Source organism: Rattus norvegicus, chromosome 13 (genome assembly GCF_021556685.1).
Source record: "Rattus norvegicus strain SHRSP/BbbUtx chromosome 13, alternate assembly SHRSP_T2T, whole genome shotgun sequence".
Classification (NCBI taxonomy): Eukaryota; Metazoa; Chordata; class Mammalia; order Rodentia; family Muridae; genus Rattus; species Rattus norvegicus.
This window is the reverse complement of record NC_141546.1, coordinates 53550073-53567971: the sequence shown is the minus strand read 5'-3', so window position 1 is coordinate 53567971 and position 17899 is coordinate 53550073. Positions and strand designations below refer to the sequence as shown.

General features: G+C 39.7%; 1 protein-coding gene across 2 annotated transcripts in view; it reads left to right on the top strand.

Annotated features, from left to right (window-relative positions):
* The first annotated feature begins 15126 nt into the window (after positions 1-15126).
* Positions 15127-17899, top strand: part of Crb1 (crumbs cell polarity complex component 1) — a 181398-nt gene continuing 178625 nt past the window's right edge. The window contains exon 1 of one of the 2 annotated variants that reach the window (XM_087580807.1): positions 15127-15348. In XM_087580807.1, the coding sequence (XP_087436933.1) occupies positions 15279-15348 (70 nt within the window). In that variant the 5' untranslated portion in view covers positions 15127-15278. 2 annotated transcript variants of the gene reach the window in all.

Below are 17899 nucleotides of genomic sequence, written 5' to 3'. Positions count from 1 at the left end.
AACCAAAAACCAAACCAAACCAAACCAAACCAAACCAAACCAAACCAAAAACCAAACCAAACCAAACCAAACCAAACCAAACCAAACCAAAAACCAAACCAAACCAAACCAAACCAAACCAAACCAAACCAAACCAAAAACCAAACCAAACCAAACCAAACCAAACCAAACCAAAAACCAAACCAAACCAAACCAAACCAAACCAAACCAAACCAAAAACCAAACCAAACCAAACCAAACCAAACCAAACCAAACCAAAAACCAAACCAAACCAAACCAAACCAAACCAAACCAAAAACCAAACCAAACCAAACCAAACCAAACCAAACCAAACCAAAAACCAAACCAAACCAAACCAAACCAAACCAAAAACCAAACCAAACCAAACCAAACCAAACCAAACCAAACCAAACCAAACCAAAAACCAACAAAAACCCTCCCCCACAAATTGCTTTTGGGCCATGGTGTTTCATGACAGCAATGGTGACCCTAACTAAGAAAGTAGGCTATGGAGGCTGCTCCCTTTGAAAGGAAATGATGGTCTCCTGAAGACATCTTTCCTGAGAGTGAAAATTTCCAAGAGTAGTTCCACCCAATAGCATCCTGTTTGGGAATCTGATCCTCTGTCCTCTCCCATGTTCCTGCCGTGATGTAGTTAGGCCATCATGGGAAGCTGGACCAATCATGCTGTCTAGCCTGGGTTTCCAGTCTCCATGAACTAAATAAACTACCTTTCCTTATAAGGTTAGATAGATTAAGTATTTATAATAGTGATGTGAAAGGAACTAACTCAGCCTTGTGTGTACGCATGTGCACGCATGTATTTGTATGTGTGTACTGAAATTCATAAGCAACTTTGTGTATAGTCACCCATCTGAACTAGATGGTGTGATTTTATCATGAAGATACCATATCCTTTGGATATGGGACACAGAGAAATAATTCAGGAACTAAACTGGAGGCTTCCTTCCCACTGTGTGTTGTTCTTGGTGTCAGAAGGTGCTTTGGAAACTGTTTGGGAGAGAGAGAATCAGCAGTCTTGCCTAGCTGCTTACCCTAAATACTACAATACAGGCCTGAGAGGCAACATACACCCACTGCTGCAGTAGTGCCATGAATATTCTGGAGCAACCAACCACTTTCTGACAGACTTAAGGCCCACTCCATGGGAGCGAATATGTTACTGGTCTTGGTCAAAGCTCATGGCTGTGGAGTCCCAGACCTTGTTGGGAATCTATTTCTTTTGACTTTTTACTTAGAAGAGAATCTAATACTGATGCACTGCTAATGGACAGATAGTCTAATCGCCTTATGAATATTGATGGATGATCTCACCTTGTACAGAGAAACTGCTTGTTTGTTTGTTTGTTTGCTTGTTTGTTTTACAGTGAGCAATGGTTAGGACTCAAAGCACTCAAAGTACTCTGACTATTGAATGTCCAGCCCTAAAGAGGATATATCTTATCTCCTTCAGTGCCTGTGGAATATCACCGAAGAACAAGTAGAAAAGCAATAGGAGCTAGAGGCTGGGACAGCTAGGGCAATATTCAATAAAACTGTCTTTTCTTCATGACATAGCTACTGCACTCATCTTTATCAAAGAAAAAAATAAAAATAAAAAAGCCATGACGTTAGAGGCTAACTAGTTGGGAAGAAGAGGGTCCAGCTGGGGTGAGAAGGGGACAGAACAGAGTAACAGGGATTCAATATTATCACAAAATATTGTATGAATGTATGAAATTGTCAAAACTAAAATAAAATAACTCAAAATGGTATATAAATAGCCACTCAATATTCTACTAAATAATCAAGTCATGCATTTAACTTATACCCCTTTGAAAGCCACATTGCTTTCTAAGTTTTTAGAATTACAATGAAATTATCAATGTCCTTCTACACAGGACATAGAGTTTTAAAGTTAGGAAGGGTGTTTTGTGAATAGTGCCTATACAAGCTTTCAACCAGATGTAAGTTTCCTAAGAGAAGGTTACGAAATAAATGGTTACAGAGCAGAGGCAGCTAAACCACAGGTGTTCTAAACACGTTGAGATGCTAATGACATACAGTCCCTACAGCAGAACCATTGTCAGCAATGAACAAAGCATTTAAAAAAGAAACACATTCTGGTGTGCTTTTATTTCTTGTCACCTGGGGTTGTTTGTAGCTTTGAAAGAAATTAAAAACACATTGTATTTTCTAGCTAGAGGAAATGAAGTCTTGTGATAGATTTCATCAGGTTAGTTAGTAGAGACAAAAGTTACAGGAAAGATTACTGGTAAGAAATCAATACCTGAATTTTAAGAAATGGACATGGACCAAAGATACAGGTGAACACTATGATGGTTGCTAGCTGGAAAAATTCAGAAAGGAAAAATATACCAGTGATAGAAATAGTATATTTTGGAATGGATCTTGGGGAACAGGCTGTGCGAATTTTGCCCTTCGCCTATATGTTATTCTGTGGCCTTGAGTGCACACAATGCGTTGTAATTAATTTCTACAAGCACCTCATATTCCTGCCTTTTTAAAGAAATCATTCTCTCCCCATCTCCTCCTCTTCCTACTCCTCTTCTTCCTCCTCCTCATTTTTTCTCCTCTCTCATTTCTTCCCTTTCTCTCACTCCATTCTCATGTAGCCCAGTCTAGACTCAGCATCCCTATGAAGCTTGGGTTGAACGTCAAACTTCTGACTTTCTTCCCTTTACCTCCCTATTGATAGGATTCTGTAATTCATTGAATCCAGGGCCTTATACATGCTTCATAAGTACTTTATCAACAGACCTACATCCCCAGGCTTGCTGTTTGTTTTTTAATCAGCTCATACATATTAATATTTGTATAATGCTTCTTTTGGTATTAAAGTCTGGAGAATTCTGAAATATTTGATGCTACATCATTTATTGATTTGGAATTTTTGTTTAAATAACTCAAGTGATTTACAACAATAATTCATCCTTGATTCCTAGTTAGAGTAGTGAAAGTCGTGCTTTCTTTTGCTTCACAGAGACAAGACTAGGTCTCCTGATGCATCCTAGGACCATGTGGAACTCACTCTGTGCCCAGGCTAGAGCACTACAATTATAGGCATGTGTCAAGCCCACCTCAGGGAAAACTGCTGGGAGCTATTTTGCATTCTTCTGTTCATTACACTTTCATGACTCTCTCTTAACTTTACTGAAATCTCTCAGGTCTTTTTAAAGAGAGTACATAGTTTCTTTATATTCTAAGATACTAGAAAACTGCTTTTGTAGGGCAGGTTCCTTGTAAGTCTCGTTTTTCTTTCTTTGTTCATTTTTTTTAACATGGAAAACTAGTGTTTTCTAAAAACCACTACAATTAGATTCTTTCATGGCTTTATCATATCTCCCTTCCGTTCTGTTGACATCGTCTCTCTGGTGTCACATTGGAGTTCTGTCAAAGTAAGTTATATGAGTTGAGTATCTCCCTTATATAACAGGTACTGTGGTGGTTTGTGCTGCTTGGCCCAGGGAGTGGCACGATTAGGAGTTGTGGCCTTTTTGGAATGGCTGTGACCTTTTTGGAGTAGGTATGTCATCGTGGGTGTGGGCTTTAAGACCCTCATCCTGGACTGGACTCCTGGAAACCAGTCTTCTTCTAGCTGTCTGCAGAACAAGAGGTAGAACTCTCAGTTCCTCCAGCCCCATGTCTCCCTCCAGCTACCATGTTCTCACCTTGATGATAATGAACTGAACTTCAGGACCTGTAAGCCAGCCCTGATTAAATGTTGTCCTTTATAATAGTTGCCTTGGTCATGGTGTCTGTTCACAGCAGGAAAACCCTAGCTAAGACAGGCACAGATGTCAAAAGAAAAAATTTCTGTTCAGACCTATTTTGTTTGTTATTATCATGCTGGACACTAACTTCCCTGTCTAATTTACTTTTAAGCCTAGCCTCTCTCTCGCATGTGGCCCTGACGTTGGTTGCTTTGAAAAGAGCCCACTCTATCAGGGAGGTGCTCTCCTCTGGATGTTTCCAGGGATAGAGCTGAGGGGCAGGATATTTGCATGCACTGGTTCCAGCTCTCCGTACCAGCTTCAGGGAAGCCAGACTTACCTTCCTTGGTTTTTCTTTTAGTTTATTTTATTAGTAATACCTTATTATATTTATTTATGTAGTAGGAAGTGGTACACAGCGTGTGTGTGCATGTGCGTGCGTGTGAGTGTGTGTGTGTGTGTGTGTGTGTGTGTGTGTGTGTGTGTGTGTGCGCGTGTGTTATGATTTCCTTTCTGTGCAGTTTCTAACATAGCTTGTTCGGAATGCCATTGATCTGCATTCATGTTTTTAGCTGAATTAAATTCTATTTGGTCTCCATTCTGCTCACTTGATAGCTCTTCTCTTTATATTGAAGCTCTAAATACTAACCATTAATACACACCCATTGTCATAGTTATTAGGATAAAAATTTTTGAAAGTCATTTAAAAATCCAAATTTAAGCAAGATGCTGATTTTTGTTGTTTTATAATTTTTATTGTGGTTGGAGAGATAGTAAAGTGCAGTGTTAGGATATGAATTCTGTATACAAAGTATCTGATTTTTATCACAGAACAATCAAACTCTGAAATTAGTTAGTTACAAGTCCTTTAGCGTCTCTAAAATAATGTGAGAATCTGAATGAGCTGTTAACTACATTGCTTAGAGAAATTCTGAATATACAACAAATGCTGTAGAAAAATTTTCATCTTCATTGTAATAGGGGTGATAATGGTATTTCCTCTTTGATTTTTCATAGTAGACTTACATGTACTTATTTAAGGAACATGATCAGTGGGCTGGGGAGATGACACAGCAGATAAAGTCTCTTGTTAGCAAGCCTGATGACCTGAGATTTAGTCTCAGAACCCGCATGGGAGAACGGGAAAATCAACTCCCACAAGTTGCCTACACACACACACACACACACACTCACACTCACACACACAGTGTCATGTGTTCCAGTCCCTACTATATACATAAATGTAATACAATATTTTAATAAAAATGTTGAGAAGACAACATTAATTAATACAACTAAGTATTAAGTTGGAAATATGATTTTAGACTTGCTCCTGTAGAACATGAGAACTTGGTCACCCAGTGCCTTAGCACTCTGGAGTCTCTGGTTATGTGATGACTGCAAGCTTTGACTCAGTATCACTCTCCAGTACCCTGAGAAGGTATCATACCAAATTCTGCTCTCTCTAGTAAAGAGCAGAACTGAAAATACATGGTTTCTAAGGGATGCACATCGCTTTCACACAATCCTAAACTTGGCAACCATAAATTGAACTATAAGACTATGTGTAGGGCTGGAGGGATGGCTCAGGAGTTAAGAGCACTAACTGCTTTTCCAGAGGTCCTGAGTTCAATTCCCAGCAACCACATGGTGGCTCACAACCATCTGTAATGGGATCCGATGCCCTCTTCTGGTGTGTCTGAAGAAAGCAACAGTGTCCTCACATACATAAAATAAATCTTTTAAACAAAAGACTTGATAATAACAAATGATTTTGATCAAATACATACTCAGCTAATGAAGTCGTAAGTGCTATCTCTGGGCTGATGGGCATCAAAGCTTGAGCTTTGACAATTGTTCTCTTTTTCACTCTGTAAGATGATGGTACTTGGAAGTCATAAGTTGATCTTTCCAGGCTCCCCTTAATCTTGTATTTAAAGCAGTATTTCTGACACAAATTCCTTGAAATTCATTGCAGGAAACCCTCTTCCTTCCACACTTTGCAGCATGATACATGCTGCGGTGGAAGTTGTACTGTGGGGAGGGTTGCAATTGGTAGTTAAGTGATACAAGGATGAGCTGGTGAGTACCCATTGCTAGTTTATTTAGGCAGTGCTCTTTAGTAGTTGTAGAACTTTTCTGATTATAATTCATATTAAATCTGCCTGTCCACAGCTCATTTATATCCTAGATGAAGAATCAGCAAACATCTGTAAAGTTCTAGATAATCAATGGATCACAAGCTTCATGGATCACAGTCTGTTACAAATACTCACCTCTGTCATTGTCATGTGAGTGAAGTTCCTGACAATCTAGGTGCAAATGGACATGACTTTCCCCCCAGTAAAGCTTTCTTGTGAACGCAGAAATGTAAATGCCAAGCAATATTATTCTATTTAAAATCCTTAAATCTTAAAATGTAAATATAAAACATTTGTAGCTCTTTAATGGGTGGTTGTTTAGAGTTGGCCATTAGAGGAGGATAATATCTAGTCTGTAAACCCCAATTTGCCCTGGATACCTCAGTCTCTATTACTTTTGGAAATCCCATTTCCTCTCTCAGACAATACCTGATCAATTCTAATAAATGACTATATATTACTGTTTTCACAGTAAGATATTAAGTATGAAGAGATATGTACAAGTATATGTGTGCTTGTATAGATGTGATGGGAATTCAGAATTATCTGGTGGACTTTGCAAGATAAAAAGTCTACACACTGTATTCTTCAAGATGGAGGAACAAGAAACATGATATAATTAGGTCTACACTAGGCTTAAGAACCAGGAGCACCACTGTGCAAAAGCATTAGAAGATGGTGGTGCACAGCTCAAAATTATCAAACCTACCATTTCTTCACATGTGCGTGTATGAGTGTGTAAGTGTATATGAGTGTTTATGTGTGTATGAGTGTTTATGTGTGTATGTATGTATGTATATGAGTATGTGTGTTTGAGTGTTTATGTGTGTATGAGTATGTGTATATGAGTATTTATGTGTGTATGTGTGTTTATGTGTGTATGAGTGTTTATGTGTGTATGTATGTATATGAGTATGTGTGTTTGAGTGTTTATGTGTGTGTATGAGTGTGTATGTGTGTATGAGTGTTTATGTGTGTGTCTGTGTATATATGAGTGCGTGTGTATGAGTGTTTATGTGTGTGTATGTGTGTATATGAGTGCATGTGTGTAAGTGTTTATGTGTGTGTATGTGTGTGCATGAGTGTGTGAATGAGTGTTTATGTGTGTGTATGAGTGTGTACGTATATGTTGAAGAGTGTGTGTGTTTGTGTATGTGTGTGTGGCAGGCTCTTTTTTCATATTGTTTATTTAGTATGGTTTGGTTTTTTGAGACATGTTATAATATCCCAGACTGATTTCAAACTGATTATGAAGCTGAAGATGAGCTTGAATTGCTGACTCTCCAAATGCTACGATTACAGGGATCTGAAGGGTGGCAGCTTCTTAATGTATACAGTGATGCTTACCCACACTGGTAAAAAATAGATCCCTTCAACTAGGTCCACTCACTCAATCACCAATCTCAACTAGAAGAAATCTCCCAGAGACAAGATGAAATAACATATAGTCACTTATATGGATATCCTGTAGCCAAGGTAAGTTCAAACATAAGATTAGACACCATAGTTTCTTATGATGCTGTGCTGACTCTCCAAATTTTCTAACGTCGGCTCTCCTATTGTCTTAGTCAGGGTTTCTATTCCTGCACAAACATCATGACCAAGAATCAAGTACGGGAGGAAAGGGTTTATTCAGCTTACTTCCACATTGCTGTTTATCACCAAAGGAAGTCAGGACTGGAACTCAAGCAAGTCAGGAAGCAGGAACTGATGCAGAGGCCATGAGGGGATGTTTCTTACTGGCTTGCTTCCCCTGGCTTGCTCAGATTGCTTTCTTATAGAACCCAAGTCCGCCAGCCCAGGGACGGCACTACCCTCAGTGGGCTGGGTCCTCCCACCTTGACCACTAGTTTAGAAAATGCCTTACAGCTGGGTCTCATGAAGGCATTTCCACAACTGAGACTCCTTTTCTGTGATAACTCCAGCTTGTGTCAAGTTGACACACAAAACTAGCCAGTTCACCTATAATAAAAACTACTTTGCTCTCTTATTCCAAATATGTCTTCAGTATTGTTTTAGTCAGGTCAACCCCAATGTATTTACTTATCTCATGAACATATTAATATATTTTGCTCACTCTTAGGTCCCGAATGCCTTTTTTTAAAATTGCCTGTGTGATACTCTCTCTATGGAGTCTCATGAGCCTCTGCTCCGTGCATGATGAAATGGTTACCTCTTCTCTTGTGCAATCATCATTACTCAGTGAGTTCATGAGAGCCATGCCATATCCAAAAGACAGTGTTTATCAGTAGGTCTCTTCAAGCTCAAGCTCTTAATTCCTTCTGGATCCCCTTCTGTTATGTTCCTTGAGCATTGGAGGGTGCGATGTAGATGTTCTGTTTAAGGCTGGGCATCCCTTAGGTATTTAGACTCTTCACATTGACGTTGACAGGCTGCGAATCTTTGCACCAACTGCTGCCAACTTCTTCATCACAACTTCACAAAGGCCTTCTCTGAAGAAGGCTGAGTCAAGCACTAAAATATCCAGGTTTCAAAGAATAATAGCTGACTGTGTTAATAACTTCCATTACAATTTACAAATAATCCCAGAGGTGTTTTTTAATCACTCAAATATGACATTTTTAGAGTGTTTTTTTTCCTAGTGATAAGTCTTTAGATGCAGAAATCTTCTCAGAAGTTCCTGTGTCCTTAGTATGCTAATGAGAAAGTGTTTCTTTAAGTTATTGATCTAAAGTCTATGTCTGTACTCTGCTATCTTTAGTCTTTTAATTCCTACAACTTTCTCCTCCTCTACAAAAGGGTAGACAAATTTAGTTATAGATATAAGTGTAATTCCATAGAAAGTCCAAATGTATATAGTGTGTGTGTGTGGATGTTAAAATCTTCCTAATCTGGTTTCATACACCTTGTGGTCACTTACCTGCAAAAGCAAGCCTGGATTCTGGACAGGGGTCATCAACATGAATCTTTCTGTACAACTTGTTTTCCATTGTCAAGAACCATGCTCACACAAATTCTATATGATCTTCATAGCATGACACAAGATGCCAAAGGAAGCTGAAGGTTTTAGACCAGGAAGGGTTTTAGAAATGACTATTGATGTCATAAATGACAACAGCTCAAGATTGTTCTGTTCTCAGTGTTATCACAAAGATTTATGACAGAGCAATTCTTTTCACCATGTTGACTCTCCTACTTGACTGCCAGGTTCCATCGCTCTTCCTACCTCTTAGTGGGGATAATAATTGAGAGAGCAGAACAGCTTCCATTGTTTTACTGTCTGAGTAGAGACATATATTAATTAGGACCAGAGCTGCTGATGATCTATACACATCAGGTGTTAGAAATACATCTTTTTTTTCTATATCCAGAATCAACCTTGATATAAGGTCAGGCAGGGTAGCATGTTCTTGTAAGGCGAGCAGTGAGAAGGAAAAGTCAGAAGGGTTTCAGGGCTCTCTAGCTAGTCTGACACATCTACTTTGTCAGACAGTGACAAACTGTCTCCAATAGGCTAGACTGCTTCTGAGCAAAGACATTTGACCTACCTTTACTCCCTACCCACGTGCATGCACACAAGCACACACACAACACACACACACACACACACACACTCACAAATAAAAAATTAAAAGACATTTTACACATATTTTAAAATATAATACCTTCTAAAGGCACTGATAGAGTTTTAATAAACTAATCACCCCACAGACACCAGTAATCAAAGATTATCCTTCTTATGTAAGAATTTATAGTATTTTTATCTCCAGAAATCATTTATCAAACTCTGCATAACTCACAGGCAGAAAGATGTATTTGATATGTAATAATTTTGCAGTAGATTCTTGTTCATGTGAAAGTCTTTTACAGATGCTCAAGACTATGATGCATTTATTTTTTCTTGAGCTGTATAGTGAGTATTTGTTCTAATTATATACCTCTATCCCTCTTTGGTGTGACAGGAACATATTAACCCACTTGGAGGAGTTATCACTTTTTGTCTTGGTCCTCTATTTCTGAATTGTAGTTCAAGGCCTTCCCCGGGGGTGGCCACTCTGACTCGCTCCCCTTGGAATGTGACAGGAAAAAATTACTGTAATTAATGTATTCCAATGGCATGATCACAATGAAACTATATGTAATTCTTAGTGTTTGGGCCCTGAGCCACAGTTACTCCATCCTCTTTAAACATGTTCTGCTGAATTACTTTTGTTGTATAGGGCCTTAAGTGTTATTAGATGGATTTTTTTATTTTCTTAAACTTGTCATTTATAATCTAAGAACTCTGTTTTCAATGTGATTCTAGCTCAGAAAAATACTTGCCAAGTATTAATGTGTCTCAATCACTTATATGCTCATTGGAAATGAGCATTAGTAAGTATAAGAAAGAGCCCGTAGTTCAGCGCATCTTCATTATCTGAGCATAATGCTTACTTTAGAGAATCTAGGACACATCAGCCTGTCAATCATCTACATTATCCAGATGTTCAGCTGCAATCACCAAGGAACTGCAGGCTTAGTGTTATACATCTGCCTACATTTTTACCAAAGTAGTATGAACTAGGGACTGAAATGTTGTCTTAGAATAGTTCTTGCATACTTATCAGTCATCTTTGCTTGTTCACTTAGTCCCCCCCCACCCCCAGGTAGTTAGGAAATTTTATCTGTACCTATGCCTTACTATTTTGTGTTTATTTTTGAGATTGTATATTTCCTCCCTCCAAATCCTTCCATACTACCCACCTAATTCTCTTTCAAATTGATAGTCTCTATTTTATTTTCATGAATTGTTATTGCATGCAAATATGTATTTGTTCATGCATATACATTCCTGCGTACAACCTGTTGAGTTCATATAATGCATGTATGTTTTCAGGTTGACTATATGGCACTGAGCAACCAATTAGTGAGCTCTTCCCACCTCTTCCCACCTCCAGATTTACTCCATTGCCTGTAGTTTCTGTGTAGGGTGGAGGTCTCATCGGGTTTTCAGTGTTCAGTTTGGTGTGTTTGCTGATACCATCCGAGTTCAGCTCCCATTTGGGCAGCCATGTTGGTGGGACTTTGCAGGTGTAGCTTCTGACGGTACTAGGAAATATAATCTCAGCAAACTCCGTGACCTCTGGCTCTCACAGTTTTCTGTCCCCTTCTGCAATGTTCTCTCCGCCTTAGAGGTGGCGGTGTTCTGTCGATGTATTGATTAGGACTTTGTTTTGCAACTCTGCATTTTAGTTGGTTTTGGTTTTTTTGTAGTGATCTCTATCCCTTGCCAAGAGAAGTTTCCTTGATGAGGAGTGAAGACATATATTTGTCTGTGGGTATATGGTATAGTGTTGTTTGGGGATTGTGTTGGTTTAGTGAATTAGTTGTTGTGGATTCCCCCCCCCCAATAACTTGATTTTACTAGTACTAAATACAGAAAACCTCCTGGAAACACTGAATGCATTCCCATAAGGGGAATTTATAGCTCTAAATGTCCACATTAAAAAATCAGAAGGTACCCAAACAAATACAAGTCAAAAAGGCAGAAACAGAAGAACAAACCAAACTTAAACTCAATGTTTGTCAAGAAATAATAAAGATTGAAGCAGAAATCGACAAAGTAGAAACAAAGAAAACAATACCAAAAAAATCCTAAAAATCGAAAAGCTGGTTCTTTGAGATTAAAAAAAGACAGACCTTTGGCCCAACTAACAAAAAGAAAGAAAAAAGAAAGAAAGAATCTAAATTAATAGAATCAGAAATGACCATGGTAACATTGTCACAGACACCAAAGAAATTCAAGAATATAAGGTATACAGGAATATTTTAAATCCTGAATTCCATTAAACTGGAAAATCTAAATAATGAATGATTTTCTAGAGGCAGCTAAAACATGATAATTATACCAAGAAGATGTCAACACTCTAAACAGACCTATAACAAATGAGGAGATTAAAAAAGTAATGAAAGACCTATAAAAAAAAAAACCCTTCCAGAAAAAAGTGTAAGACCAGAAGGAGTCATAGCAGAATTCTACCAGGCATTCAAAGGTCTACAGCCAGTTCTTAAACTAGACAAAGAAGGAGGAGGAGGAGGAGGAGGAGGAGGAGGAGGAGGAGGAGGAGGAGGAGGAGGAGGAGGAGGAGGAGGAGGGAAAGGAGTGGAGCATTCCCAAAATCATACTATAAAGCTGCTATCACTCTGAAACCCAAAACAAATAAAACACAAGAGGGCTGCACCCTCCAGGCAGGTCCACAGAGGCTACCTTTTCATGATACCACACTAATGATTAGGTTTCAATGATGAATTTTGAGGGAAACATAAACATTCAGATCCTGACTAGCCTTAAGACTAACAAGTTATTCACTCATTTGTTTTATGACCTAGTCCTTTAGTCTTTATGGTTAAATACAACAAGTATAATTCCTGAAAGTATACTTCGTATAATACATTTCCAGATTAGTTTTAATCCTTTTTGTCTTGAAAAGTATACCTTTCAATTCTTGTAATTGTGACCCACTGAAAAAATAACAGAGAATTTTGTTACCACTGTATTCTGTGCTTCAAACTACACATCCTTCTCTCTAAATCAGCTGACTACTTCCCTGGTGGCTAGTGATTAAGGTTTAGTGCTGTCTAGTGTATTGGTTGGCTTTACCTGTGGCCGATTCCTTAGGTTTCAGATCTATGGAGTAGGGTGATCAGGCTAGTCTGACGTATAAATTTCACAGAATGAAATTCTTAGAAAAGTCCTAGAGACATAGAATGGTGAGAGTTCACTTGATAATAATTATCACTATACCACATGGTACTGATAGAGGAGGTTGTCCGGGCACAGGTGAGCCAGCCCTGAAAGTAAGAGCACGGGCGTGTTGGCCTGGCAGTCATCTGCTACAAGGTGGCAAGGGTACAGAGGGTGACTTCGCCTTTCCCCAGACCCTCATCACTTGCAGTGGTTGACTGAGCTGGCCCTGAAGTCCTGAGAGTGGTTATGGTGTCCCTGCTCCTTGCTGGATAAAACACTCAGGAGAGCAGACCCTACACTTCACCTGAGCTGCATAGTAAACCTGGCCCTGGGGAAGGGGGTGCCGGTGAGTCAGGCTCCCCCGGTGAGTCAGGCCTTGTGGGCATGTGTGCAGAACTGTCTCTGCCACTTTAGGTCATGAGGTAGCATGGTCCAGGGGTGATGCCCTCCCCCCTCACTCCCTGTGGTAGTTGGAAAAGCTGGCCCTCAGGTCATGAGAGCAGTCTAGCTATCCTCACTGGCTGTAGGAGATCAGGAGAACAGGCATTACCTGGCCCCTGTGCATAGCTGTGGAGCTGGTCCTGATTGTGAAGACATGCATAAGCCAGCCCTGAGAGTGTGAAAGAGCTGGCTCAGAAAGAGTTCGTTGTAGAGTGGGCCCCACGCCTCAACTGGATATCACAGTGGGGCTAGTTCTGGAGTGTGGTGTGGATAAGCACAAGAGTAAGAGAGCTGATAGTGACTCCTGCTGATGGAGATGTTGGGTGGCCAGCAGTGCTGGAGAGCTTGCCCTGGTAACGCTGATAAGGGCGAGCCAGAGGCTCAGCTCAGCTACTACCCGAGCCCTGATCCAGGGTTTTGATTTGACCCATCCTAAAATCTGCATCATCTGTAAACTGTGGGGGAGGGTGCAGGGGCCTGTCCTGCTGATCCAAAGCTTCAGGATCTTTATGACACAGGGCAGCAGGATGATAGCCAGGAGGAGTCCCGGTGAGGATCCAATATTGTTTGTGTGACAGAAGCCTGAGACCTCGAACAATGCCAATGACTCACTGCAATGAACATTTGCAAGTGAAGATGTGTGGGCAGAGGGATACACTGTGGGACACACTACAGCTTCCATGATGAGATGTTTTCTATCTTTTGTTTTGGGGTGTGTGTGTGTGTGTGTGTGTGTGTGTGTGTGTGTGTGTGTGTGTGTGTGTATTTTGGGGTAAGACTGCAATTGTGAAGGGCAGCTGTAAGGGGATGGGGAGTTTGAATGCTATGATGAAATTCTTTAGCTTTTCTAAAAAAAAAGGACCCATCTTTTTCTCTTTTGCCAGTTAATTGGCTGATCAGGTCTTTATTAACCAATCAGAAGGTGATGGAGAAGAATGCTTATAAAACACAGACACAGGTGATGCTTCATAAACAAAACAAAACAAAATTAACAATACCAAAGTCCAAGTCTGGCCTGTCCTCAACTCTCTGCCTGGTATACAAGTCAGCGTTTGAATAGCACTGAAAGGCCCCACCTACTGCTAGCTCAGGTTCCGAGCAAAATTGTTTTGTACTACATGTTACCTGGGTTTTTATAACCCACCTAATGAGTATAATTCCAAGACCTTGTAGGATATGAAATTCCAAGTACGTATCTGCCTTTTTGTAAAAAATTATATATCTCCTTCTTGTATATGGGCAGAAAATATAAAACCTTCAAAAACAGATGCTGTGGCATCATTAAACATCTAATTGGACTATGGCGAGTTACACAGGATCAGTCATTTTAAGCTACATAACCAACATTCATTACATAAAAAGCATAGACATATACTAGCACAAATACCAATCACAGAATTTGGCATTCCGTTTTTAGTTAAAGGATTTTTGGGGGGCTAAGTAATATCCATAACTTAATGATGTGATGTGAAAAAATTAAGAAATCCTAGAAGATGCGATTTCATGAGCAAAGTGTAAACACTTGATAGAAATGCTACTCCCATGTCTCTAATTCTAGCCATTTTATCTGATAGCTTATTTTTTTTCTTCTAATTTTTCTACCTATCAGCAGCAAAAACACTACTGAACTGTTATTGTAGGGTTTAGAAACAGAAAAGTTGGGGTTGGGGATTTAGCTCAGTGGTAGAGCGCTTGCCTAGCAAGCGCAAGGCCCTGGGTTCGGTCCCCAGCTCCGGAAAAAAAAAAAAAAGAAAGAAACAGAAAAGTTACTTATCTGTAAAAAGAGTCTTGAAAGTGAATGTAATATACAAAAATGTAGAGTGTTTCTTTAAAAGTAGCCACATCAAGCTCTGAAAAAAAGAACCAAAAAAAAAAAAAAAAGTAGCCACATCAGAATAGCCGGGTGCCAGGACTGTCACAAGAAATTAATTTCTCTATTAAGAGCAAGCAAAGACCCTATCCTAAAATAAAGCCTTTCCAGGAGGCATTGTTCATGGAAGAAAACTGGTAGGCAAAGCCTGAGGGGGCGCCCATCCAATCCAGGCTGAGAAATCTGCTCCAGGTTTGACTGATTACCCGTCTTCCGGTGTCTGTAAGGTGCTGTGAAACAGAAGTGCTTTTTGAATCTGTGACTGTGGAGGCGCTCATGGAGGGTGGGACAGAGATGGCATCCCGGCTCTCTGAAGCACCTGCTCCTCTCTGAGCCACACACAGTCAGGAGCCATCCAGGGATAGCTTCATCAACATTTCAGAGAGTGTTCTCTAAGCAAGAACATGAAGCTCAAGAAAACTGCCTACCTTCTCGCCCTCTACCTCAGTTCCTCACTGCTCATCTGCGTAAAGAGTAAGCTCCCACCCCGCAGTTATCCAACCCCGCCACTCCTCCTGGATTATAGTAGCATATAGTTCCAAGAAAGGGTGTGTTTGTTTCTTCTAGGTGTTAGCAAGTGCTCTACGGTTAAGACAGTACTTTGGGTCCAGTTTTTAGATTTTGCAGTAAGTAATTAGGTTCTTTCGCTGTTTTATCTGTTGATTGGAGAGCGTGAAATGGAATGAAAGGGCCGTGAAGAAAAAGAGTTTTTGTTTTTTTTTTTTTGTTTTGTTTTGTTTTGTTTTTTTGTTTTTTTACAAAATCGTTCTGGCACTTTATAGTTGGTCTTTCTTAAAGAGACGTTACTAATAAGTTATCTTGCCTCTTATTCTCATACACTATGTATTTGTTTTCACACGTAAATATTTCTGTACTGCAACCCTTGTTCTTGTAACCAGAGGGACAGTCTCGATGCTTCCCAAAGGAGAATGATTAAAACTGTACTTTCTGCCCCATCACTAGAGAAATAGTCACATAGTTGTGTGCTCTGTCTTATAATTAAAGACATCGTTTTTTTTTTTTACAAACTTCCCCAAATATAAACAAGAGTGACGCCCCCCCCCCCCACAATCTTGTTAAGTATGTGGCAGTGTGGAGAATCAGGGAGAATGGCCCCAGCTGTGTGTTTATGAAAGGAAGACAAGGAGAGTGTGTGGCTGTCAGAGGGGCCATGTGATTTGCGTCTGTTGCATCTGAATATCAATACGGCAAAGTAAAGAGCAGCTGTCTCTGTGTGAGACCACTGGCATTAACAGTGATGGGTAATCTGGGTCGCAGTCTGTCCCTGCGACAAGGCTATGAGGTTCTAACTGGTATGGTGGTTTACTTCTGAACAACAGCCCAGATTAGGTGAAACTATAAGCAGGTAATCTTGCTAGGCAGCCACGACAGCCAGAAAAACCAGATCAAACTTCAAAGAGTAAAATGCTCGTCATAAAGCACACAGAGGGAAAAAAAATCAGAGATGCACTGGATAAAGAATTGTAATTTTGAAGTTACTCATCCTCTTTCAAACTTATAATGGGATCCAAGTAACAGGCAGTGGGTGAGAGGTACCTTACCTTGATATACACAGTGGGAGGATAAAACAGTAAGGAAACAAAACAAGAAATGATGCCATTTTAGGGGACGTTTGTAGCGAAGAACTTTATCATTTTGTGCAATATTTATTAAATTTCCTAGAGTGTTCTTTAGGGCTCAACTATGCAACTTCTCATACATGTAACTATTTAAAAGATAACATGCATAGGAACATACACTCTCTTTGTTTCATTTTTTTCTTCACCTATAGACTCTAAACAAATATTTGTAACTAGTTCATTTATTCTTCAGCGAAACTGGTTTTTTTTTTAGAGTTTAACATGGTAAATTTGAAGCTTCATTTTATTGAGCTTTTAAGCAGGCAGGCGGCCTTTTATCTGTGTTATATTTGTTGGCAGGGAGTAACAGTATTGCCTTTGTACTCGGAATATCTAGTTTACACAATATGGAGGCAATCCAGTTTCAGGCAGTGACTCAGGCCTGCTTGGATCCGAGCACTATATAGATCAGGCTAGCTTCCTACTGGTGACCTCTAGCCAATATTATAGGCATGCAGCCCCACGCACCCAATAGATTAAATTTAACATCAATTTCTTTTGTGTGTGATACTAGAGATCAAATCTAAGCATCCCATAAACGCTAAGCAGGTACCCTTACACTGACTTATCTCCTCATCCCTTTTAAGTTTTTAATCTTGAACAGGGTTTTATTAAGTTCCAAAATGGCCCTAAACTCTCTTTGTCGTGAAGTTGGGCCTTCAACATTTTTTGATCTTCATGGGGAAGGTCTGTGTCTAGAGTCTGTATTCTCAACTGACATGTACTATTCCCATGTGGTAACAATGTACACTCAGCTCAGAACATGACAAGCACACAGGAAAACTCAGTGATCACTGTCTTATTAGTTGAAACCCAGTCTCATGTTAGTTTTTATTCACACTTTGAAAGGTATTGTCTTAAATTTAAGAGAAGGAGCTATTACTGGTGCCAGACTAAATCACTTCTGTAGAGTCTTAACTTGACTCATTGTCAAACAGATGCTGTTCATTCTTAGCCCCTATTCTCTTTCCGTTCTTGCAGTTAAGGATACCCAACATGAGGAAGATTAGAGCAGACTTCCACATGGGACATTCACTTCTTGTTCCTCAGTGGGTAGGGAGGTAGCCATTCCCCTGAGCTGGGCCCTCAAGAATCTGTTCTCTTGATTGCTATTATATCTGCTCCAGAATCTTGCCAAGTTTATTCAGACATATAGGATCAGGTGTATTTTAATAATTCAAGTAGGGCCTTCTCATTTTGCTTCTGACATATTAAGCGAGAATCTTATTGGTGTGAGACTCTCCCGTGGCCCATTATTTTGTAGCTATATTAAATAATGGGAGCACATTCTAATACTGTTGGGACCTTGATATTAGCTTGCTATTTGAGGCTTTTAAGAAGCTACCATGTGAAAGCAGCCTTCAATTACATAGCAATTTGTGTCT